The 27,330-nt window shown below is 37.1% G+C and overlaps 1 protein-coding gene and 1 long non-coding RNA gene across 2 annotated transcripts in view; one reads left to right on the forward strand and one right to left on the reverse strand.

Annotated features, from left to right (window-relative positions):
• LOC122349935 overlaps positions 1 to 22,690 on the reverse strand; it is a 36,554-nt gene extending 13,864 nt beyond the window's left edge. Inside the window, exons 1-3 of the long non-coding RNA XR_006251540.1 lie at positions 22,556 to 22,690; positions 20,858 to 21,039; positions 20,264 to 20,346 (exon numbers count right to left, since the gene is read on the reverse strand). This is a non-coding gene — a long non-coding RNA (uncharacterized LOC122349935). The remainder of the gene's footprint in view (positions 1 to 20,263; positions 20,347 to 20,857; positions 21,040 to 22,555) is intronic.
• prlhr2a (prolactin releasing hormone receptor 2a) lies at positions 11,686 to 24,087 on the forward strand. The gene is made up of 3 exons (XM_043246076.1): positions 11,686 to 11,814; positions 18,761 to 19,260; positions 22,563 to 24,087. The coding sequence occupies exons 2-3, from the start codon at positions 18,791 to 18,793 to the stop codon at positions 23,203 to 23,205; spliced, it is 1,113 nt and encodes a 370-aa protein (XP_043102011.1). The 5' UTR covers positions 11,686 to 11,814; positions 18,761 to 18,790; the 3' UTR covers positions 23,206 to 24,087.
• The last annotated feature ends 3,243 nt before the right edge of the window (positions 24,088 to 27,330 follow it).

The raw sequence follows: 27,330 nt of genomic DNA on the forward strand, positions 1-27,330 counted from the left end.
AGCTAAAGATCATTCTAAAATGCTTAAAATGTTCATAAACTCTATTTTGATCTGTATTTTAGTGTTTATATCAGAAATACAGCTTTTATCCTTGAGCCTCTCATTATTTGAACTATTGTAAGACAGAAATAATGATTATGTGACTGAAGAGACTGTGTTTGTGAAGCTGTTTAATAATACCTATAAATGACAGCAGCTCTCTGGCTCAGGGGCAGCACCGAGGCTAATTTGAACATTTGCAGTGACCATTAGACCAACATGTCTGATTGAATGGATTTTTTAAATGCTTAATCGTGCGGTTTTAAGCCGCTATATTATACACATTTGAGCTGTAAATGAAATAAAAGAAAATCTGGCTGCATCCAGATATATCAGAATAGCCTAAGTGACCCATGAAAACGTCTGTTCTCCAAATGAAATGCTGTAACTGTGACTGTCTCGACTGACGAACGCGTAACGAGGGTGAAGTCTTTATGATGATACATGACAGAGATGATAAAGTTGTTAGCTGTGTTATTTTTGCCTTAATTTATAAAACAGTATGAAACAAAGTAATAACTTGAACATGCTTCCCATCCTTGATTGATTTCATGATTTTTTTTGTACACAGCTGTACATCTGTGAAGTGTGTTTTGCATTTGTGAAACGTATTTTATTAATATATCTTTTTATTTTTGGGATTCATGCACGTGAACTGGGTTAGGTATGTGTGCATCACGTCTTTTGTGTGAATTATTAATGAGACTAATCTGCTTCCATGGATGATCGATTAGTAAAAACGTATTTTTGCGTGGTTCACTGTGTTCCGACCTCAAATAATTAAAGATTTGTAAACTAATGCATTTCGATGTTTGCATCATGCAACCAACCTCCATTTGCGTGGCTCATCCTGCTTAGTAAACTTGCTGTAAAGCGCACCCGGTGAAGCTTTGCCTTTGCGACGAAGTCATGACAAAAGACCTCAAGCTAAATGTTATGGTTACATCACTCGTGGAAAATACATTGGTTAACACTATCCATAGTTTTCAGTCATGTGACAGCCACAAATATTTAGATCACCTCTCGAAACAATAAAATAAATGTATGTAGATAAAATGTACGTTTTGGCCATTTGCAATCTATACTAAGCACCCGCTGCAATATTTCAACGATTAAACGGCACGACACAACGTTGTAGAAAAACTAAAAGTGCATTAATATATTTAAAAACATGAATATTAATCAAATTCAGTAATCTCTGTATTGACGATGCATAGTTTACATGCAGATGAGGCAGGAATCTGAAAGCAATCCACTTAATGGTTCATGGTTAATGTTTTCTATGAGAAGGCACTTAACATGAAACTTTGAACATTGCGTTTATATTCCGGCTTCATCTGCTTTCCTGTACAAAATATTCATAATCAATGAGGTGTTTACTTAATTTCACCTTTTAATGTCTGCATTTTTACTACATTGCTAATTAATGAAAACTGGGCAGAAATGACTGGCGGTCAGTGAAGCGAAGCTGCGTTCCTTTAAGGGTGTGAAGCCATATGAAATCTATTGATTGGTAAGTGAGGGTTTAGCACATTATTTTTAATGAGAGAGCATTAACCTCTTAGTCACTCACCAGATATCTCATTTCTGAACTGCGGCGATACAAGTAACAACCAAGCCAGTCTGATCTCATGTTTATACATAGGTACGAATATGTGACATTTTTTAAGCATAAAACATACATTTTCGAACGTTTTTACTGATGCTTAAACGTACAATTTAGACATGTTTCAAAGTTAATACGTACAAATCAGTACGTATTTTTAGTTTACATATTTTTAGATAATCACGATATTCGTATAAGCGCATTTTTATCGTTTTGTCAATAAGCTATTTAGATTTTTAGACCTTTTAGCCCACCCCCAAAACCATTTTATAGCAAATATGCATTTTTATCATTTAATCAATAAAGCTTTAGATCTTTAGACCCCCTGGCCTAACCTCATTTTATATAGAATATGCAGGAATATATATATATATATATATATATATATATATATACTAATGCCACTATATATATATATATATATATATATATATATATATATAATTAACATTCTTTTCATTCAAATAAATTGAAACGCTTTGAATACTTTGAACCCTTCCAGCATTAAAAAAAGTCTTTATATTTATTTATTTAGTATTTTTTGAATGAAAAGCCTATCAACACAATGTCTCTTTCTCCCCTTGTATCTCTCTGCCAACTGACAGAACTGTTTTTCCTCTATATTCTGGCCTATAAAAGTAGAAATATGGAAATAGCCTTTTTGAAGTCAAGACTGATAGGTATTCGTTTGTACAGAAATTGATTTTCAGAAATAATCCAGCTCTGAGAAGCATCCATTGGAGTGAAAAATAACCAAAAGAATATATCCCTTGTCACATTTATATTCAATATAGATTATATAAATTCCATTATTTAAGATTGTGAATTTAGTTAAGAAGCGCTACCCAGCTGAAGGCATTTCAGGACATCTTTCTGATGATATGTGATAAGCACTTGTTTGCTGGATTCATCTGTAAATGATTATAAACTTCACCGTGAGACATTCAGGATATTAATTAAAAACTTCACCTTTTGCTAACCTTCACATGCGCTCATGCCGTTGTGAAATTAATTTACATCTCACCGTTCCTCTCAAAAATGTTGGGGTGTGTACGGTATAAATATTACATTTATCTCTGACCTCTGCACCAAAGGCATTCATTAGCAGAAATCTCAGAAGCATCTATCTAGACAGTGAACGCTGAGACAGAGGCAGAGGTTACTGGAGTCTAGATGGAAAAAACACAGTGGTTGTCTGCTTTGTCTAGCGAGAACCACAGGTAGCCTTCAACAATGATGGGATAGGGGTTTTTTTTCGGCATGAAAAAAAAACATTCCTGAGGGAAAACAAGCTGAACCAAAAAGTTCACAATAAGAGCTGAGAAAGTTGGCTCCAGGCATTGCCTAAAGCTTGTTCTGAAGAGAACATTCCAGTAGGTGTTCTCTATGATCTCGTGACATAAACGTACCTTGGTGTACTCTTTAGCGAGGCACAAAAAATGTACCAATAAATACATATCATGGCAGTTAAAACTCATTCCTTTTATCACAAATTTACAGAGTTTCCATTAATAAAGTGCCAGGGTTCACTTATTAAGCCTATGTTTTAGTGCCACTCAGTGGAGATTTCTCTTTGAAACTTCAGTGAAGCGTACAGTAAGGCATGTTAAAAGTACAGATAGGTACATATTTTTGAGACCAGGTTAAAAGACACAGTAGGTGGTAAAAACAAATAAGAGAGTTGGATTTTTGGCACGTTGCGGGCTCAACTCGAACCCGCAAAACCCACATGAGCACCACGGCTCAATGTATTTGAAGCTTTGAGAATTACTGTTCCAAATGGAGTGAGTTTTAATGTGTATCTGTGCTTCAAAGTAGAGAGGAGTGTTCAGATAACACAAAGGTTAGATGTTTTTAATGGCATTTATCATTGTCAGTTGTAATTAGAAGGTCAGACCGATGGCATTTGAACACAGGAGCTTTGATAATGGGGCTGTGCTGTCTTTCCCGTCTGCTCGTTCTTTTACTAAATAGGCATGTCATCAAAGGAAAAAAAAAACTTTCACCGTATACTCGCCATCATGCCAGTATGATGAGGTTATTACAGCCCTGAAAAAACATACAGTGAAGATTCGATCAATACTAACGCTGCACTTTTTCTACTATACCCCACATCTTCTCAAGTCATCACTGACTAAATATTCTTTTTGATTTACAGATTTTATTAGCCTAGTAACCCTACACTTTTATATATAGAAGAGAGAAAGAACTTCATACATGTGTCATACATATGTGTACTGTTGGTTGCACCTCTAGGATTGGAAAAATCTACTTTTGTTAGTGAAACATTTTTGTGTGTGACCAACATAAGTGTACTCATAATTCCACACAGACTCTATTTCTGGCATATTAATGGGCCTTCAAATGTACCACGTAATTCCCTAAAGGTAAAATAATTGCTGGAAGGCAAACGAAATCAACCATTTTTGAATGTCTTAAAAGCCTTCACTCAAAATAATTATACTGCGATGCCATTCAAATCTATATACGTGTGTGTGTGTGTGTGTGTGTGTGTGTGTGTGTGTTTACAATAAAAAAATAAAAATACAATTTTATTGTAACACACACACATTTAAATAGTAATATTTCACAATATTGCTTCTTCGTTTTAAGTTTTTAAAATAAATAAAGCCTTTATGGACTTAATGAACTACTTTTAAACTACAATATTTAAGAGTATGATATGATTTCAGATTTAACTTTCTCTATTACCTTTGTTATTATCCTCTTTTTAGTAGCATCACTGTATTTTATTCAAATAAACCTATAAATATGTATAATATAACTGAAACTGGTCATTCTAGAGGTATAACTATAAAATCGTGCATGATAATTTAATAATAAACATAAATGCCTTAACAGATGCCTCGCACTCCTCTCTTTTAAGAGTTAACATAGGTCTTGCAAAGATGTTTATTACCTACCAGATTCATTTGATTCCCTCTGTAACATGCAGGCAAAGCCAGAGCAGCAATTACTCACAGCTACACATGTGAAAAGACTATCAAGAAATAAACACTTCTACCTCTGCGTCTAACCGTCCGCCCGTCGAGTCTGACCCTGCTTGACCCGCTATCTAAGCTGATGTAATGAATGATTCCTTACTTTCCTGTGAATTGGCAGAGCTGAAGAGCATGAAAACGAACGCATGGCATCAAACTGTGAGCTCTGACTGTTTGTTGAGTCAGGATTTAGTGGAAAGGGCCATGAATATTTATCCACAGCTGTCTCAGCGCTCAAATCAGTATGAGTATGCACTTTCTTCTCTGTGTGTTTATGTGAAACAATTAGCCCCACTGTGCAGAATCATTTATTTCTTTACGGGTTGTAACACTGTGTATATTATTTTCCCAGAGTTATAATTAATAACAATACGGTCACGATTAAAATGTTATTTGTACTCACGCAACATGTTGCCCAAGATTTTCTTTGGATGTGTGGGCATTTTATGTGCTTGAATTTAAAAAGAAATATTATTATTTAGCATTAATATCATAAATTAATATATATATATATATATATATATATATATATATATATATATATATATATGTGTGTGTGTGTGTGTGTGTGTGTGTGTGTGTGTGTGTGTTTGTGTGTTTTGGTAAGTTCATGTGTTGAATCGTACAAAAATACTCTGAGCGTATGGAGATGAATGCAAAGACATTACCAAAAATTAACTTAATTCCCAAATAAATAAATTAGGGCTTTGCCAATAAAAACATATTCTCAAATATCTTTTTTTTTTTTTTACAACAATTTAAGAATGGCTTTCTGTGTATTTGTGGATCACATTTGTGGATTCTGAAACATTTCTAGAATCAAGACTGCTGACAAATCCACAAATGTAGACATCAAGCCATTCAGAACCATTTCAGACAAAAACCCACTTTTAGTGCAATTTAGCACCATTTGTAGTGATTATATTAAAAGTATTTACAGTTTTACTTTTTTCGAAAATGCCACGAGAAACAGCCCCGCTATGGGAACAGCACTACTGGATACAGACATGTTATGTAAGTGTCATGTTATTAAGATAGATATTATATAAGATGGAAAGCGTCAATAAGACTATTATATTCAAACTCATGACAAACATGTGAGTTTGTGTAATAGCGTAGATTAAACTGCCATCGCACAACAGTGTTTTCCACGTTTTTGGTTTAAGTGATGCGTGTGAGCAGTTGCGTGGATCTAGTGAAGTACAATGCATATGTGACCTTGGACCACAATACCAGTCGTAAGTGTCAGATTTTCAAAATTGAGATTTTTACACAATCTGAAAGCTGAATAAATAAGCTTTACATTTATATATGGTTTGTAAGGATAGAAAAATATTTGGAAAAAGAGTGCAAAAAAAAATCAACATTCAGTTTTTATATATTTATGGTAGTAAATTTACAAAATATTTTCATGAAACATGATCTTTAATTACTATCCTAATGATTTTGGCAAAAAATACAAATCAATCATTTTGACCTATACAATGTATTTTTGGCTATTGTTACAAATATACCCCAGTTACTTAAGACACAGGGTCGCATATTATTTTCAAACGTTAATTAAATGTATTGCAAAACTATTACCATTATTTGAAAAGAAAAATGCTATGCTAATGTCTTGATGCTAGAAATGTTTCAAAATATGTGCAGCGATACACAAATGCACAGAAAGTCATTCGCAAATGCGCAGTAAATGATTAACAAATACATGCAGCGATCTTTGCTATTACATAAAGTACAACTCTTGTTCTGTTTTTTCTGAACATGGTTCAACTATGCCATTGATCTCTCATCCAAGAGAAATTTTACAAACCTCAATATTGTCACCATCCTTTGTGTAAATCACTACAGACCTGTTCAAATCCAATTTTTGTGCAAATCCGATTAAAATCCAATCATATTTAGATAGTCTGAATGGCAACGGACTACATGAAATTGTATTTTTGCATACTTGAGCCAACCCTTGATGTCATACCATCAGCCTACACTACAATAATCAGCATAGAAATGTCATTTGGAGCTAAATAAATTCATTTTTTCTCCTACTTTTTCCATCCTGATTGAATTGGTTAAGCTTTAACCTCATGAACTGGTAAAGAGGATAGTGGAATTGGCACAGTTTAATATTTCAGTAAACTAACTATACAAGAGATCAAGTGCAAATATCAAAGAAAACATACTGCTTTCATCTTAATTATATTTCAAGCCCTGTGATCAGCTTACCCAGAGTCTGTGGCTCAGCTTGGGAGAGACATACAGTAGTCAAAGAGTAGAGCATTGTGTGTGTTTTCAACCAATAAGCCCTCAAAAAAACATACTTAACCTTGACAACATGAGACCAAAAGCCTGGAACATCAAATCTTTAGACTAGTAACTGAGCATAGCAGCATTGCTTGACCTTTACAGCACAGCAAACATGTGCTTTTATACTGCTTAAGTTAAAATATACTGCCCAACGTGAAATAATGTACGTGCTTGCTAACACACGTATGTCTCATTTAGAAGACTGTGCCCTCCGGAGGTGGAATCCTCACAGGTTACATCCTTTGTATAGGAGGCCAATATGAAGTGTCCTTAACCTAGAATAAGCAAGACAGCCTTTGTAGGACGGGCGGGAAAAAGGAAACAAGAAGTATCGCGTTGCTATGCCAACACATGTTGCGCTCTCACACTGCTTAAATGAAGAACAATTATTTATAAATTTGTAAAGTTATTTAAAAAAATGCTTTTACTTGTTTTATTTTGTTCAGTATTTAGGGAGCTACCGTCCGCCCTCCAAAACCATGCCCTGAACCCATGATGATTGATGTATGAAGACTTGACTATTGTTTAATTAGATTATTGTGGTCGCTAGTGGGCATATGATCCAGGCATGCCCCTTACGTCCATCTCAGCCCATGGTGAGTGTCCAATGCTCAACCATTGTTAATATGCCACCACTCACTATTAATGTAATTGTTACTGCCTCTGATGTATCAATTACAGTTTATGTCCTCCTCTGCTCTGGGTCAGAAGGAAATTTCATCTCAGGAAGCTTCTGTCAAATTACCCACCTGAGCAACAGAGACCATCTACCTCAAGGTTAGATTATTGTAATGCTTTATTGGATGGTTGTTCTGCACGCTTGATAAACAAACGTCAGCTAGTCCAACACTCAGCAGCTAGAGTGTTTACTAGAACTAGGAATTATGACCATATTAGCCAACAATGTTGACAGAAAATCGGACAGATTTTAAAATATTGTTAATTACTTATAAAGCCCTGAATGGTTTAGCTCCTCAATATTTGAGTGAGCTCTTATCACATTATAGTTCTGCACATCCTCTGCGTTCTCAAAACTCTGGCCATTTGATAATATCTAGAATATCAAAATCGACTGTGGGCGGCAGATCCTTTTCCTATTTAGCTCCCAAACTCTGGAACAATCTCCCTAACACTGTTCCTGAGGCAGACAAACTCTGTCAGTTTAAATCTAGATTAAAAACACATCTTTTTAACCTAGCCTACACATAACATACTAATACGCTTTTGAATTATTGCTAGGCTGCATTAATTAGATCTACTGGAATCAGGAACACTCCTCATAAAACACAATGTACTTCGTGATACTGTTCAGTGCTTTGACACAATCTGTATTGTTAAAAGCGCTATATAAATAAAAGTGATTGATTGGTTGATTAAGACCATGCATTGACTGTGCCCTTAACAAAATAACAGGGAAATTCAGGTACTCACTTCCTCTCATTCCAGTGGTCTTGGAGCTGCTTTGCAGCAGCACTGTATTCACTAAGTTGGAACATCCGCAGTGCTTACAACCTCATTTGGATACGTAAGGGGAACAAGTGGAAGACCTCCTTCGTGCCTCCTACTGGCTACTATGAATATCAGGTCATGCCGAATGGGCATGTCAATGCCCCCTCTATATCCCAGGACTTCATGTATGAGGTGCTCTGGGAGTTTCTGCACAGGTTCGTTATTATTTACATTGACAACATTCTGATTTACTCCTGCAGCGGGGTCAAACATCACCAGCATATTACAACAGTTCTAGCCCATCTCAGAGAGCACCATTTATACCTCCAGGCAGAGAAGTGCATCTTCCATCAATCCTCTGCCCAGTTCCTGGGATATAATGTTGACCACAGTGGTATACAGATGGACTAAAGGAAGGTCAGTGCTATTTCATCCTGGCCCAAGCCCACTACTGTTAAGGAGCTCCAGTGTTTCCTAGGATTCTCCCATTTCTACCGCCGTTTTATTAAAGGATACCTTGCTCCACAAGCCCAAGTCTCTGTCCTGGAGCTCCGAGGCCATCCAAGCATTTCAGGTATTAAGGAACGCCTTTACCTCTGCTCCCATTCTAGTGCATCGTGATCTTGCCAAATCGTCCACCACGGGAGTCAGGCAGTTTTATTGCAGCAGCAGGGGGAGGCCCCAATCTCCATCCATGCACCTTCTTTTCTCGTAAGCTGAGCCCGGATGAGCGAAATTATGATATTGGCAACAGGGAGTTGCTTGCCATCAAGTTAGCACTGGAGGAACGGAGGCACTGGTTGGAAGGTGCTGTAAAAATCCTACATTTTGAACAAACTTTTGTTCGGCATCTTGCTTTTTTAATAAACACCTTTGTTGGAACTAACTCAAGTTTCTGTCTGCTTCCATAACAAAAACATGCACATTCAGAGAAAAAAATTACTACCGTTACATAGTATAAACATGAAGCTTTGTAAGTGTTTTGTAAGCGTTTCATTTCAGTACAACATAGAGCAATAGGGAATAGTAAGATGGCGGATCAAACTCTTACAGTGACTTCACTACCTCTCAGCAGTCTAGAACACAATATGCGATCCAGCCATATATATATATATATATATATATATATATATATAGATCAGTGGTTGCATTTGGAGTGTCCTATTTGCTTTTCTGAAATGAGACATCCTTAATGACATATGCAGCTTTCGAATGCAGCCTCCGGAGAGTGCATCCTTCTAAATAGGACACAGCTATTATCACATAATAATTAATCTACAACCCAGATTCGGGAAATGTTGGGACATTTTTTTAGATTTAAAGCTAAGCTTTAGTGAAAGCTAAAAAGACCTTCAAATCATGAGCCAGTGTTTTATTCAGAATAGACTATATAGAACATAAGTATTTAACCTGAGAGTTTTACACTTATCCACTTCATTTCCAATTTGATGCCTGCTACAGGTCTGGCATAGATCATACACGGACATCGGTTCCTTAGGTTTTCAATGTACTCTCAATGTACTTTGAATCAAAGCAATATAAAAATTGGCACATATAGGCAGAGACGTTCTACATTTATCTACACTATTTATATACTGCAGCAGTCAGTCAAGAATTGGAATATAATATTATTATAATTTAGCATTATATGATTATAGAACTTTAGTAACCTGAATTGCCGAGTATGAATGCATATTTGTCATGTTGACTTAATTACGACTGGTGGTGCTGGTTATTGTTTGTATAAAAAGAGCGGGGTGTTCAAAAATATAAGATAACAAAACTACTACGAATTTTACTACTAATAAGAATATAAAACGCACTAAGGATCAATGAGCTGCTAGGTTCATGAATATTATTCATTTGATTTGCTGATTTGATTGATAACATGCGAGCACCAGCCAATGAGATTGCCGTTAGCGCATTAGTTCCGCCCACTACCAGAGAAACCTGCAGTTCTTAAACGCAGAAGAATTATAAAGGAACTTTATTTTATTATTTTATTTTATTTTTTTACGATTATGACTCTCTTGCTCTATATGCGAGACAAAGTGACGGCGACCCGTGCGTCTACACAGAGTTTATGGTACGTCGAATACAGCATTCATTCTAATGTTATTCTATTGATATCATAATAAATTATGGTAACGCTACATTTCTTGTCAGTAACGCTAACGGTGTTGTAACGGAGGAAATTTATTTGATTACGCGTTACTAAAAAACAAGGCAGTTAGTAACGCCGTTATTCCCATCGCTGGATATTATGATATTGCTCGTGCGATTTGAAATTATTTTATTTTAGTTATTATTATTTTTTATTTTTCACAAGTCCCAACATTTTGGGAATTCTGGTTGTAAATTATTCACTAAATAATATTAAATTACGAGATTGAACAATTTGTTATGAAATGCAAATCGACGATAATCGCTGGAAAGTAAGTGCCCCCGACTAAACAAGCCAGAGGCGACAGCGGCAAGGAACCAAAACCCCATCCATACAGAATGGAGAAAAATAAACCTTGGCAGAAAGCAGGCTCAGTTGTGACTAGTTCTCCTCTGGCCGGACGCCCAGCACTTCACTTCCAGTTCAGTTTATCTAAATGTGCATCTAAATGTTAACTAGTCAGTGTATTGACTGACAAATGAAAAGGAACTTGTGATTTTAGAATATGCACAACTGAAAAAAAAATGAATAAAAAAAATCATTCTAGATTTAAGTATAATCAAAACACGACCCTTCAGGCACATTCAGACCGGCGTGACCAATAACACATAAGATCATCCTTCTTGAATCTGGATACAGACATCAATAACAAAAGTAAAAGATGAATTAGAATAGCCGACATGTGTCTGTCCTTCATATTATATTACATATTATTTCAGGAGGAATATAGTGCATGACTCATAGGAGCTAGTTTTTATGCTGTTTGTGTATTTTTGTCCTCTTTATATATTGACAGCTAGGGTCATGAACTTCTGTAGTGCTTGAATTAATTGAAATAATATCTTCCAGGAAAAAAAAGATCTGTATGAGGCAACAATATGAGAAAGTGTAAAGACAGAGTTTTTTTTCTTCTTCTTTTAAATATTCCTTTGAATGGCGCGAATGTGAAAACACAGCCTACATTATCATTCACGAGCATTAAAAAAGGACTGTACTGAATCACTCGTGTCTCATCGGTAGTGCGCGCATGAAACCTCCTCCGACGCCTTGAGGTTTCACACAGACTCAACCTAAATCCTCTCTCTCTCTCTCTCACACACACACACACACACACACACACACACACACACACACACTTGACCCCGCCTCTCTCGCGCAGGTCCGCTCGTGATAAACGAGCGCGCGCGACTCCTCCGGCGGAGAAACCGCATCCACGAGGAATCAACTAAACTGCATCCCTGTTTAAAAAGGTGAGGCGTCTCATTTCATTCAATTCCGTTCACGCATTTCTTAAGAGTCTGACTGGATGTACTTGAAAGTGATTTGTTGAAAGTTGACAAAATATCTGACGCATGAATCCAAAACATGACGTTTAGTTAATAGCCTACGGTTTACTATACAACACTTTAATGAGTATCACATTAACAGTAACGTGTTTCAGAAGTGATAACTACCGTAACGACAAGATTTGAATACATATTCGACTTTTGATTGAATAGATTCGGTGCTTTTCCCCCTGGTAAAAGTATGATTCACGCGAAGCCATCTATGTATAATACTGTTTATTACTTCACTCTAGATTAAGTTTAATGACAAGACTGTCTATTAGGACCCTATTGTAAAATACGACTCATTTTACATTTTGTGTAAACACAGTCTATTAAAAGACGCTGTAAACATTTACAGTTGCCTATCGTCAATTTGACTATTGAACGCTGAGTGAAAAACGTTTTATGATGTATTTTAGGGTAGAGTAGAGTTTGTTTTTCCCCAAAATAACCACAAGATAAAGTCAAGATACACTTTTCTTGTAATGGACTACGTTGAGTGGTGTAGAGGTTTTGGCCATGAAGCTTACTGGAAAAGAAAACGGATTTCACAGTACATGATCTTCAGCAGTAAGAAAAAAAGAGTTTTGTAGAACAGCAGAGCTTGTAGATATGGAGCATGTGTTAGCTAATAAAAATATAATTATACAGTTTCTTTCTTGTCGTAAAATTGCAGTTGTACCCCGTAGGTGGGGTAACATTTGTAACAATTTTTGTTAAAAACGTACTAACATAAGCTCTGGACGTTTTCATACTTTGTTTATAATTATATGCCATTATCACTAAAGCTATGATAGCTTCACTGAACACGTCTGACTCTTTTAACTATATGCAGTGAGAGTGTGTTTGACAAAAACAAATACATGTAAAGAAGTATTTGTTCCTCTTTTCAAGAATAAAGTCCACAGCAGTGATTCAGCTTTTTAAACGAATCGCTTGGGCTGTATTTGTGAAGCAGTTCAACACAATGATTGAAAAAAATACTCGGTTTAAAAGAACAATTCATTTAGGAGCCTGCATCGCCGTACCTCAGGTGTGTGAGTGCGCTGTCATGAGAGAGAGAGCGAGTGTGAATGCATTAGTGTCGGGGAGAAAGTTCTCCTGTGAACATGAATCGAATGAAAAGCTTCACACCTGGCGGGGCAGAGACTGCAGATTTCCGAACCTGGATTCACAATATGTTTCAATGAGAGCGTTTGAGAGCAGGTGGCTTGTAGAGACGTTGAAATGATTAAACACAATGCCAGAAAAACGACAGCTGAATTAAATGACTTGCAGAGAGATTAATCTTTGCTGTTTCTACTCCTTCTTCCGTAGGAGATAAGCAGGCTGTTTTCCTGCACATTTAAGGGGAAACATGACTTACGCTATTCTGATGGGAAATAGCATTTTTTTTATTTTGATTATTTTTTATTTGATCTGCATGACAAACATGTCACTTGAGTAATCAAATTCGTTTTGGTGATCAAAATAATTCTTGTTTTTAAACCCCCACCCCCTCTGAGGCAAATCCATAAACCTGATCCGCGACAAATATGTGTTAAAATGGATCTGAACGCGTTCAGCTGAACAAAAGGTCTTTTCTGACACTAGATCGATTGATCAATTCAATTTGCATTTAAAGGGAACACCAAAGTTATTTTGAGACGGGGATCTGTTGCGTGAACAACGCATCCTGTCATATATTTGATCATTGGCCGCTCACGTGCCTCACTGGTTGGATTTATTGTGCATCAGACGTGTCAGGCTATATAGGGAGGGTGTCACTTTAGGAAGACTTCACAGAAAGTGATAACAGCTTTGTTCGGAGCTGTGTTATAGAGGTTACAGGAAGTGTTAACATAAAAATAAAAGACCTGTCATCATCTACTCACCCTCGTGTCGTTTAAACCACATCACTTTCTCAGTTTTGAGGGTAGGCTGTCTTTTACATTTGACTTCAGCGTATAGCTGCTTCACAGTGCTTGACATGAGACAAGTAATGAATTCCCTGAAATCTAGATGATGTTCTGATGTGTAGGAACGGATTCAGCCAATATACACTTGAGACTTACACATGTAACAGCATTTTCTTCCTGTGCTTGTTTGGAAGCATCTTAAAGGGGTCATTAACTGCCATTGTTTTTTATATGGTGCCGTTCTCTGAGGTCCAATCGTATAAAATTGCCACCTTGTAAAATACCATTTTTATGCTTTTATTCAAGCTTTTATTTTATTTTCAGACATTGCTACGGTTTTTATGCATATGTTACGTTTATTTTGTTTCTTCATGTCATTCCAGACACGATGAGGTCAGGCTGTTGTGTTTGTGCAAAAAAATCTCACTGGATTATTGCAATTAATAAGAAAAAAGTAATGTTTGGATATGGAAACTGATACTTCCTACAGACACGTTACATCAAAAGACAGAAATAAATGGCGTAAAACATTTATTTGGGGGTTGGGGGGTGTATATTACATTTACATTTAGTCATTTATGTGACGCTTTCATCCAAAGCGTCTTATAAGAGAACAATAAAAGCAATCAAAATCAATTCTTGGCTTTCAGTTACATGACTGGCTCGAACACCTGGAGGGCTTAACATCTATAGAACTGCAGGACAAGCCTGTCAGTTTTCCATCTGTTTCAAAGCCACAAATGTTTGCATTACCTCTGAAAAGAATAAAACAAAGGTATGCCAGTTTTGGCCATTTGCAATCCATATTAAGCACCCGCTGCAATATGTCAATCATTAAATGGTGCGACAAAATATTGTAAAAACACTTTAAAACAGTAAAAATATTAAATATATTAATGGGAATATAAAAGCAATCTGCTTGATGCTTTAGTGTTTTCCTTTTAATGGTTTTCTATGGGAAACCTGTTAGTATCCACTGCAAACTGATAAATAAAGAAGTGATGTTCATTATTTCTGGCTCAATAAAAAGTCTGGCTGAAAGACTTGCCAAGAGAGCATTACAATAGTCCAGCCTGCACCTAATAAGAGCTTGAAGTTGAGTTGTGAAGCATGTTCTGAAAAAAGTCATCTTGAAAAAATCGTCTGATCATCTTGATGTTGAATAAAGCAAATCTGCAGGGCCGGGTAGTTTTAGCAATGTGGTCTGAGAAAGCCTGGTTTCTAGCTGATTTTATAGTAGTAGTGCCTAACTGGATGATGAAATTGTTATGAAACGATTGGAGCAAGAAATGTCAGTTAGACAAACTGAGACGTGACAAGCTGAAATGTCATCAGCTATCAATGGATCATCTAGATGGAATGAGAGACAGAGTGTAGACAGAGAAAACAAGTGGTCCAAGAACTGAGCCCTGAGGCACCCCAGTTTTTAGATGTTGCAACTCGGAAACCTCACCTTTCCAAGATGCCTTGAAAGACCTATCTGAGAGGTAAGACTCAAACCACTTAAGTGTGGTTCCTGAGATGCCCTTTGCCGATAGGGTCGACAGGAGAACCCGATGGTTAACCCTGCCAAAAGCAATGAACAGATCCAGAAAGATAAGTATTGGAGATTTTGAATAATCTCCTGCCAGTCTTAAGATTTCAACAACTAAGAGCAAGGCCGTTTCAATCGAATGTCCACATCTGAAGCCAGACTGGCTGCTGACAGGGGGTTGTGCTGTGTAAGATGGGCAGAAAGGTTGAATACAGCTCGCTTAAGTGTTTTTGCAATGAAAGGAAGATGAGAAACTGGTCTGTAGTTCTGTAAAAGAAATGGGTTAAGGGTGGGTTTCTTAAGTAGGGTGTTATGCAAGCCTGTCTAAATGCTGAAGGAAAAACACCAGAGTGAAGTGTCAACGATGTGAGCGAGTGAAGGTGCAACTTCAGGAGAAATGTGAGATGGAATAGGATCAAGCAGACAAAAAGTAGGATGATTAGAAAGTTTGGAGACTTTTGCCTCAGAGATTAAAGAGAAGCATGTGAATGAGTGTGTGTTTGCTGGTAAGACGTGCTTGACAGATTGTGGTATAATGATGGTTTTCATTTTATTAATAAAGACTGTGGCAAAGTCGTCAGCTGTTAGAGTCAGAAATAAAAAAAAAAATTAAGTGTTATTAAAATACTGCTATAACAATAAAAGTCACTGGTACATGCTGGTGGTAAATGAAGGCATCACACAGATGAAAGGTTCTCGTTTGTGGAGCTTTAGATTTTGTGTTTCATACTTTGCTATCTCTTCAAAGAGAATCTAATAACCTTTTTTTTTGCTGCACATTGGTGTTCAGTTCATTGTAAGGTTTTCTAATACATTTTTTGACGCATTATGTTTAGCGCTGCATTGCTCACAAAAGCTTTGCATGCATGTGTGTGTGTGTGTGTGTTATTTACTAATAATTCACCAAAAAACAGAGTATGTAAATTCTATTGCTCTAAAGAAAACGAGCCCATTTTACAATCTTTTTTCCATATTGTTACATTTGCATGTGGAAATTTGAACTAAAAGAAGAAAGCGGTAACTACCAGTGGCATGCGGTTAACATTTTTAACGTACATGTTTTTGCACTTAGCATTCTGAATGTGCTTCGAACTAATAGCTATAAAAAATAATTTTGACATAAATTGACATAAAAATATTGAGATATAAAATTTGAGGTATATGTGCCAGCCCTAGTTTTATTTAGGTTGTTTCAGCTATTTTCTTTCTTTTTTTTTCAGTTATTTTGTACATAACCTGTTGACAGCATTGTAGGGCAAACCGCAGGACACTAATTCAGTTCTTTTCACCTGGGCTCCCGCGCTAATGTGAGCACTAAAAAGCACCTATATAGTTCCATTAGTCTGTGTTTTTGCCAGCTGAGCGTAACTGAAGCACTCACAGGAAGGGGACTCTCCCACCCGGAGTGGTTTAAAGAAACTAAACCTCTATGGAATAACACATATCTCATTTGCTTGTTTACTTATAATATAGATATAAAAATCTGTTTCGTCTGGGTGCAGTTCAGAAGCGGTTTCATAGCAAGCACATTTCTACTCAATGCGTCATAATTAGACCTGAGAAATACAGCTAAAAAAAGGCAGTCTGCAAATATTTTGCCAATATTCAACACACGTCTTGATATTAAGTCTTAAATAGGAATCGTTTGCACAAAAAAATTAAATTTGATGAAAATGTAGTCACCCTCAGGCCATTCAATAAAGAAGAAAAAAAAAAAAACTAATTTACATCTTGGATGTATCGCATCAATGTGAAGTCAATTTTATATGTACTTTTAGCAAATACAGAATACACATAATTATTAAAGTAGCAGTTTCCTGGTTTGGAGCATTTCAATTGCATTGCTGTCTATGCAGGGTTGGATAGCTCTCCAATTTCATCAATAATATCTTATGGGCCTTATGGGTTTGGAACGGCATGATAGAATTTACAATTTTGGGTGAACAATGTATATTTAACAACTTGTCCAAGACCATCCAGCCATCACCCCACAGCAAGGAGAGACCGCTAGAGCCCACCACAGACAGAGAGCTACAGCTTGCATCAATTCACAAGACAGCTCAAAAAGGAAGGGCTTTTCAAAGGAATCGTAATTGATCGCATCCAAAATAAACGTTTTTGTTTGCATAATATATGTGCGTGTACTGTGTATATTTATTGTGTATAAATACACATGCATGCATCTACGTATTAAAGAAAAATTCGCATGACCTCACCCGTATGATTTGTCTAACAGGTAGGTTTAGGGGGGCTTAAATGTAAGTCGTTTGTCCAAATTCAAATTGAAAATTCATAAAATACATACAATTTAGCAAAAATCGTATGAATTCATTTGAGTGAGGTCGTACGAATCTGTACAAATTAGCCACCTTGTCAAATATATATGGATTGCCATGAAATCGGGCTGGTATTTATATACTCTATACAAAAACATCTATGGCAACTTTCTTTTTCTCTTTACTACAGTGATAATCCCTTAATATCACTTAATTTCAAACACTAAAAATGCATTGTATATATTCCATATCTCATCCAGTGAGGGCTTGTTCATTTATTCTTCATCCAAGCCTGTCGAAACCCTGGGGATGTTTATTCAATCTTCTCATTAAATGCGCTTGATGAAGATTTAAGCTAATTAAATAAGTGCATGCCTGTATGAATCAAGGACCACAGCTGATCCCTGTCAAAATAGTTTTTTTAACGTACGTCCAATCTGAAAATATGTCCCACAAAAACAAAAATACCGCTTCTGCAACAACTGACTGATTGGTAAAGAGACAAAAGCAGAAAACACAATCGCTGCTTTGCAGTAGCTTGTTACACTAAAGACCAAACAGCATTTATGCTTAATCTATGAACCATTTTCTCACTTAATTAGAGCCCGTGAGTGAATGAGGCTCATTTGCATTTCAACAGCAGCGGCCATGTGTGCTCGCAACCGAGACGCATCTTTGACTAAAAAAATCATGCTGGCTTTCATCAGCGTCCATACAAGTTTCTGTTTACTGCTGTTTGGATTGACAGAGCGTACGCTAAAAGGAACGCGCGGATCTCAAGTCCCGCTGATTCTTTATACTGATAACCTGCTACGGAAACAAGCCGTCAGAAGTAAGTCAAGACTGTAATGAAGGGCTTTTAGATGACTCCTGCATGTCTAATGTTCAGAAATACTGCCGTGCAGAAAGTGGTTCGGTATAGAGAACAGGAACTTGCTTATTAAAGTTTGGAAAAGTCACTTCATTATATTAGCCGACTCAACTTTCGGGACAAATTAGCGCCTATATTCTGTGAGCTGCGTGTTTGGTCGCGCACGCCTCCACAGGACTCGCTTCTTCTTCACAGACACTTCAGTCCATCTGTTAATGGTTTGAAATTCATTGAGTTATGAAGAAAGCTAACCAAAGTGTATGTCTTTTCTTGTTATGCCACTGTTTAGGTCTCTACGAGCGGTGTTCCGGCTGTAAAGATGGATGGCAGTGGAGGTGAATGGCTCACCACTCCGGTGCCCTCGTGCTGTCTGGACAATCTCACCATGGAGAACTCCAGCATGGGCCAAATCTACGAAGTCGTGCTGCAGTCGTCGAACACGACTAAGCGCAATCCGCAGTTTGTTGGCGTGGAGCTCCTTCAGTCTTTTAAACCCCTCATCATCCCTTGCTACGCTCTCGTGGTCCTGGTTGGAGTTTTTGGGAACTACCTGCTGCTTTACGTCATCTGCCACACCAAAAAAATGCACAACGTGACCAACTTCTTCATCGGTAACCTGGCGTTTTCTGACATGCTGATGTGTGCTACCTGCGTGCCCTTTACGCTGGCGTACGCTTTTAACCCTCGCGGCTGGGTTTTTGGAAGATTCATGTGCTACCTGGTGTTCCTCATTCAGCCGGTGACCGTGTACGTGTCTGTTTTCACACTGACGGCTATTGGGGTGGACAGGTGAGTGATGCACGTGAGCGCCGTGTCTCTTGACAGCGCGACTAATTCGTCATTGCATCAGTGCTTTATTAGCATTCTGGGGCTTTTGTGGAGCGTGGTTATGTAACAGATTCAGTGGATTCACCACTACTATTCAAAAGCACAGAATATTTTGAAAAGATCTCTTATACTCATTTTATTTAATTAAAAAATGTGATGTTATGAAATATTATTATAATAAAAATATAATTTTTATTTGAATATATTTCAAAAGCATTTATTTGAAATAAACGTCTTTTGTAACATTAGTACGGTCACTTTTTTCATTTGATCAATTTAATGCATCCTTGCTGAATAAAAGTGTTAATTTCTTTCAAAAAACAGTCCTACTAACCCCATATTTTGAAAGGTAGAGTATATGCAGTGTTTAAATTTGTCTGTGTAGCAGGTTGTTGAAAAAAACTTTTAAAAAATTTAAGTTTGCTCTGATCTAATAGCAATTCGATTTTTCTTTAAATTTGCAACCTTACATAGATTTTCATTTGAATCTTTTTAAATAGTTTTCTGTTGGAGCAGATTTCAATCTTTTTCTTTTTGTTAAAACGAGGTCGTAATAAAAACTTTTTGGAAACCTTTTCACCATGCCTTCATTGTTTATTTTTACTAATTTTCAAATGGCTTTATAGCGTGTCCTTCTGCCAGACCTAGACCTTGACAGTCCTACACTATGTGTGACAATCCAACATGCACATCGATAAATAAATGAATCAATGTTTATATTAGTTAAAATATTTTTTTTCCCAGAAAAGGGGCTGTCCTTTACAGGTCCTTCTTCAGATACTCTGCTAAAAGCATATGCACATGCATTTCTTGCATAATTAACATTTTAATTGTTTGGGCAGACTTACACATTCATAAATCTGGCATTATGTTTAGCATGTCGTGGACTCATGTTCTGTATGCTGTATATGAATAAACAAGTGCACAGTACAGTAGATTATGCAGATTGCTGAACAAGACTCACCCAAATGACTGTCCTCATTTGTTCATGAACGACATGTGTGTATTCGTTCGGTATATCCAATCGTCTGTGAGATCTTGAAAGAACTAAAGACAAATAACAGAAGTATTCTGTGATGTATGTCCATAATTAAACTTGGTTAGACATCTTTTATCTTCTAAAGATACACATTGTTTCAACCTTTTTGGTGCATTTCATCTGAATTGGAGTGACATAAAATGGAGTAATAGCTCTTTTCTGTGAGCCAGAAGAGCCTGTAAGTGCTTAAGCTACACAAAAAGCCATTCTACTACTTGACACAATCGTATAGTAAAAGCTGGAGGGCTGAAGTAACGTCAACATGCTGCCTATGTGCTTCATATGTGAAACATCAAGGACACCTAAAATAAACCAGCACTCATTATGCCCAGATCTGAAAAGAAATTCAAAGCGGATCCTCTCTGTTTTATTTTGTGGATTCGTACGGCCTTTTACCTTCACACTTCCCTGCTTGCGCAGGCATGTGAGTCAGTGATGGATGATGGTGCTGAGCCATATTCAAGGAAAATGAAAAATTGGTGGTTTGTAGTATAACAGGTGCATTAAGAATCCATTTACCTTACAGTGAAGGGTTATGCGCAGACTGGGCCATCATCTCCTGCACATCGTCTGGTGGTTCATCTTCTGTGCTTTTACACGTGATGAAGACTACATGAATACTGTCTTTAAAAGCCCTTGATATTATCGTGGGGTTTGGATGCAGACCCATTCATGTAGACTTGATCGGATGGAGGCGAGGTCTTTTTCAACATAAAGGGAATGAGAAGAGTTCATTTAGAGGTCTTGTTTTGATGCCATTTCTTACAGCCCGCTGGTTATGTGTCTACAAAATCAACCTAGAAAATCTCGCATTTGCTTCAGCTTATTAAAAACAAAAAGCTCTCAAAATCAAATTAGGGGTCAATGACGTACAAGACCCTGTTCGAAAATCCTTGCTTTGAAGCACGTTCCTAGAAACTGTATAAAATAAAAACAATACGTTTTATATTGTCGATAATAATAATATTAATAATACACAAATCAGTCAGATACAGAATTTTAAATAAGACAATATATAGACCTTAACCAGTCAAACTATTTGGACTTATATGGAGTTGCTTGCAGAGAATGTGTTTTTGGTTTCTAGGCCCTCATTACAGTTTGATGTAAACATACCCTGCATCTCCTGATCATCATGTTTTCAAAAGACTATTTCAAGCTTAACTCTTAAAAGATCAAGAAGACCTTTCAATTTTTGACATTCAGCTGCGCTGTGTAAGATCTCTTTGTTACTCATTAGCATTTTGGGCAGATCAAATAGCATTTTAGTGCCACTGGCAAACTGAATATGGCTCTTTTCAGAGCTTGATTCCCTCAGAATTTACATGTCTCTAAACTAAATTTAACATCTAGTAAAAAGTCAAACTATCTGATAATTTATTTTGGCATAGATCAGTAAAATCTGCAGTGAAATACACACACACACACACACACACAAAATACTGGTTTTTCCGAATGAGTTGAGGCTGGTATTTTTTTCACATTTGAAGTGAAAGTACTTGATAACCATATAAACGTGTGGTGCGCTTTCACTCAGTATCATTACCTAATTTTTGACCAAAATAGCCTCTAGAGGCTTTTGCCAGTGAAGTCTTTGTATAAAGTACACTCTCAGAAAGAAAAGTTACAAAAGCTGTCACTGGGGTGGTACCTTTTCAAAAAGGTACACTTTTGTACCTATTAGGATCTAAAATGTACACTTGAAGTACTAACATGTACCATTAAGGGACCAAAATGGACCTTTTAAGGACAAGCATGTCCCTTTTGAAAGGTACTGACCCAGTGACAGCTTTTGTACCTTTTTTTCTGAATATATATATATATATATATATATATATATATATATATATATATATATATATATATATATATATATATATATATATATAATTTCCTCATTTTAAAATTTTTCTTAATCAATATGAATTACATTAAAATAATTTTTTTATCAAAAAATTTAAATGCATTTTAAGGAGATAATCTAGGCCAAAAATTACAATTCTTTCAACATTTATGAACAGAGACTGATAGTCCTTATAATGCAATTGGAGTGAACCCTGAAAGTTATGTTTTTAATATATTATGTGGATTATGTTTTTTTAATGTATTTTTAATAAATTAATAGATAGAACAAAAACATCGCTTCTGTGCCAGTTGTACCACTGCTTCAGATATGCGATCACTACTGTAACTTGTTTCCTAAAACTGTCCTTTTACCTTCCAGATACTACGCCACGGTCCACCCCCTGAAGAAGCGCATCTCAGTTCTGGCCTGCACGTATCTTCTCTCTGGGATCTGGATTCTGTCGTGTGGCCTGGTGGCTCCCGCTGTGGCCCACACGTACCATGTGGAGTTCAAGGACGAAGGTTTCACCATCTGCGAGGAGTTCTGGATGGGTCAGGAGAAAGAGCGGCTAGCCTACGCTTACAGCACGCTCTTCATCACCTACGTCCTTCCTCTGTCCGCACTTTGCATCTCCTACCTGTGCATTTCAGTGAAGCTTCGCAATTGCGTGGTGCCAGGTCATCGCACCCAGAGCCAAGCCGAAGCCCAGCGCGCTCGCAAGCGCAAGACGTTTCGCTTGGTGTCTTTAGTCGTCGCTGCTTTTGGGATCTGCTGGCTGCCGATAAGTGTCTTCAACGTTCTCCGGGATATCGATATAGACCTGATCGACAAGCGCTACTTCCTGCTGATCCAGCTGCTGTGTCATTTGTGTGGAATGAGTTCGTCTTGTTGTAACCCGTTTTTATACGCATGGCTGCACGATCGTTTCAGGGCGGAATTGCGCAAGATGTTCACCTGCCATCGCCGGATTGGCATCGGGATTCCTGCAAACAACTGCGCCACCGCTAGCGTGGTTCTCTGACAGAAAAAGAGCGCATCTTGTTAGCTCAAAGACTACTGAGACTAGCAGAACGCTTGGGGTGCACACTTTTGGAAAGGAGAAAGTGTTGTTCACCCTGGGCCATGGCTGGAACCGTACCATCTGTAAGGTTCCTCCACATGCATCTTGCTTTAGATGGACACAGATGGTCTTTCTTGGACGTACAAAGCGTGCGAGAAAGCCGTTGGATTTAGCCGCAAGATTTCACCATGCTGTCTGTGATCTGGATTTCCTAAGAAAGAAACTGGATGGCGGTCACATTGCAGAGAGACGGTCCTTAAAAATACTGCCACAGAAACATGCAGAGAACCAGCTTTCGGAAAAAGCAAATGCTTAAGCTTTAAAAGTTTATTTTAATGCCTTTCAGACTGTGGGATTAAACGAGTTTAAACTGCATGTGTTTATACAAGATGTCATTGAAGATACATTTGCATCAAACAGATAAAATATTTAAAAAGAACACGACCTAGAAATACTCGATGAAATATTAAAATGCTTTAGGAATGAAATGATTTCATACCTTTTCAGGCCTTTAATGTTTTTTGTGCTCATGACCAAGTGTGCAAAATGTGTGTACAAATGAATTCCATTTATATACAAAAACACTTTTGCACAAACAAAAAGTTATTTTCATTTTGCAGCCGATAATATGACTGGATATTGTAATGTTGTTCAATTTGTTCATTATTGGTCCAAGAATGCAGTATCGTCTCTGTTCTGACGCAAATGATGAACTAAACGAAAATGTAAAAAAAAGAAAGTGTGTCTGCTGACAGAAAGTTTCATTTGTGTGATCATAACTGTACAATTTTGTATAAATTTATGTAGCATTGCATTAATAAACAGTGTCTGGATTGGCGGTTATTTTCTACAAAAAACATTACTTGATAAACAAAGCTAAACACCCCCAAGACATCCTCGGTTTATATGATTTCCTTCTTTCAGACGAACACAGTCAGAGTTTTTGGCTCCTCCAAACTTGGTAATGCTGGTGGATAGTGACCATTATTTTGAAGCTCCGTAAATTAGACATATCCACAAATACTGTGAGGTGAAACTAACCTATATGCCTTCGGGGGGTTAACAGGTGTCCAATGGGCTTTTGTAACAAAAATATTTCTAGTGTTAAAATTATAATGTACATAACTGATTGATTGATGTTATCATTTTAAAACTAGAAATATTTTTGTTTAAAAAAAACTGTCAATATTTTTCCAAGCACATGTGATAGCCCCCCAAAGGAGTATAGGTTAGTGTATCCCGGATATATCCTATTTACTGAGCTTCAAAAAAATCTCCACTATCCAGCAGCATTACCGAGCTCGGAAGAACCAGGATAACTTATTTAAAAATACTTTTTTGGGGTAAACTATTCCTTTTCTGACACATGTAAGTGTTTCTGACCCCCAAAAATGAAAATTTTGTCATTAATTACTCACCCTCATCTCGTTCCCATGAGACTTTTGTTCAGCTTTGGAAAACAAATTAAGATATTTATGATGAATTGCAAAGGTTTTGTCACTCCGCTAAAGACAGCAAGGATCCTTACATGATCAAACGTAGTAAGACCATTGTTAAAATAACCCATGTGACCTCACTGGTTCAATGGTAACTTTATAAAGCTATGAGAATATTTTTGTGTGCAACAGAAACATAAATAAATTATAAAATACTTACTTTTTTGAACAATTTGTCTCCTCCGCATCACCTTGGCGCCATTTTGGACAGTTGACGGATTGCTGAATAAAGCTGTTGTTGTTTTCTTCGCGTAGAAAAAGCATTCTAAAAATTAAGGTTTCTCTAAAAACTATGTTTCTGGACCTTGATCGTATTATTACCCTTGCTATCTATTGGAGGATCAGAGAGCTCTCAGAAATCAATAAATATCTTAATTTGTTTTCTGAAGATGAAGGTCTTACAGGTTTGGAATGACATGAGTTTGAGTAACTTATTACAATTTTTGGGTTTGGACTATCCCTTTACGTACATCTTAACGCTGTATATGAAATCCTAATCAATTGCATGTATTTTAGTATGTTAGTCAACGAATGAAAATAAAAAATTGCACAAATACCACTAAAATCTAGTTAGCGGCATCATCGTGGAGTGCTAAAGATTCCAGCAGTGTGTTCGCTAATTCAAGGGACCACCAATGCATGTGAACAGGACGAGGATAAACTGATGAACAGATTAACCGACGGCAGTCAGTCACCTTTGAAACGGTCTGGGCATGCTAATATCCCCAGCACAACAGCCCAAAATGAAAATGAGCTACAGCGACAAAAGACAAACCAATAAAAGGAGGAAGCGTTTCTATGGTGACCAACTCACTACACCGTTTGAGTTTTTCTCTTTCTCCCCCATCTCCACTCAATCTCTTCCTATTATAGATAGTCATGTTTTCTATGGTCTGCCATCCCAATACATCAAAGGCAACAACTACACAAACACGGCTTCGATAATAGCCCAGTGAGTCAGGATGACAGACAATGTGAAAGACAAACGAGCTGCACCCTACAAATGAGTTGACTAAGACACATTCAGCTCTTCATCTCAAGCTGCAGACCAGGCAAAGCTCACGGGTCTCAGATCTACTGTGCAAACATAATAGAATGTGCAGCTCAATGCGCAGACACACTGCACTGAAAGCCAAAACACAGACGGAAAATGGCTCAAACTTATATTTTGTTTCTACTGTTAAGGGTCCCCCAGGCTACAAGGTTTTTTAAATAGAGAAATAACGCCGAACGAATGTCTATATACACCTTTACATTTTCTTTTAGGCCAAGAGGTGGAGCAGAGAGAGAACGAGCATTAGTTCCTAACAGGGCTGCTGAAACTAAAACCATTACAAATTAATATTAAGCTTCACAAAATATTTTACTTCAGCTAGTTGCCTAGGACATACCTCTCATTTCTCATTTACTTTTACTTGAAATACTAAAATAGTAACCACTAAAAATATTGGTTATTGTGCACGCAATTCTAATAAGAAACCGGCACGAAAGGTTTTGGTGAACTGGTACGAAATTCCGCGGGAAAAAAAAAAAAAAACGGATTGCTTTACGGCAACAATCAGCGCACGTGACAGCAATCCACTGTAATTACGACAGCGAGTTCCACTCACTTAACTGTAGGGGGCTCTAAAGTCGCAAAAATACAAACAGCAACACGCGCTCATGTCATATCGCGGAATTAAATAAAAACATTAATGAAAACTGTAATAGCTTCTCAGTGATACGCAGCATGTCATACATGGGCTACCATATTAAAGAGGCCATTTGTTGCAAATTCATTCAAATATTCATTATGCAAAAGTTATTGTCCTCATATTTAACTGGTTGAGTGGCATTCGTAGGCTGTTGTAACACGGCAACAGCACTGAAACGCTTCACTGATTCTGACACATGGTTTGTCTGTGTAGTGCTGGGGGCTACTAACTCTTTCAAGGGGTTACATCACCAATTGGTGGCCAAAAGTGGGTCACTAATTTATTATTTCAACCAATTTGTTTAAAAAATGCATTCAACTGGAACGCATGACAGAAGGTAACTAACAAGGTGTTGAAAAAACAGCATGGATGTCCACCCTGAACCTTACCTGACATAAACTGATGATATCATGCTAATTTATACAAATTAGCCACTAATTCAACAAAGTGGAAAATAGCTATGAAGTGACAAGAAAAGGTGTTTTTATTCAGCAACAAAACAAGCAACTTTATGAGACCTTCACTGAATTATGCACCAATTTGTGCAAACACAATAAATTCAGGAATTAAACCGTTAACGGAGATGCAAAGGTTAATTTGGGACTATTTTTGTTAGCTGAGCAAACTTTAACGTGGACAGTAAACCATCTGTTTTTGTAAATGTATATGTCTGAGAAACAATTATCAGTGGACTCGGTGCCAAAGCAGACACCCCGTTGAAGGCCCCTCCATCTTTAGATAGATAAATATACAAAAACAAATCAATAGATCTCTGAATGAATTAAACTGAAAGGAAAATATTTTTAAGAAATTGTTGACTGAAAATGTGTGAATGATGATAGACAACGCAGGATAGCGCTGATTGTGACTGAAATAACAGCACTGAATGAAAGCAG

The sequence above is a fragment of the Puntigrus tetrazona genome, chromosome 8, assembly GCF_018831695.1.
Source record: "Puntigrus tetrazona isolate hp1 chromosome 8, ASM1883169v1, whole genome shotgun sequence".
NCBI classification, from domain to species: Eukaryota; Metazoa; Chordata; class Actinopteri; order Cypriniformes; family Cyprinidae; genus Puntigrus; species Puntigrus tetrazona.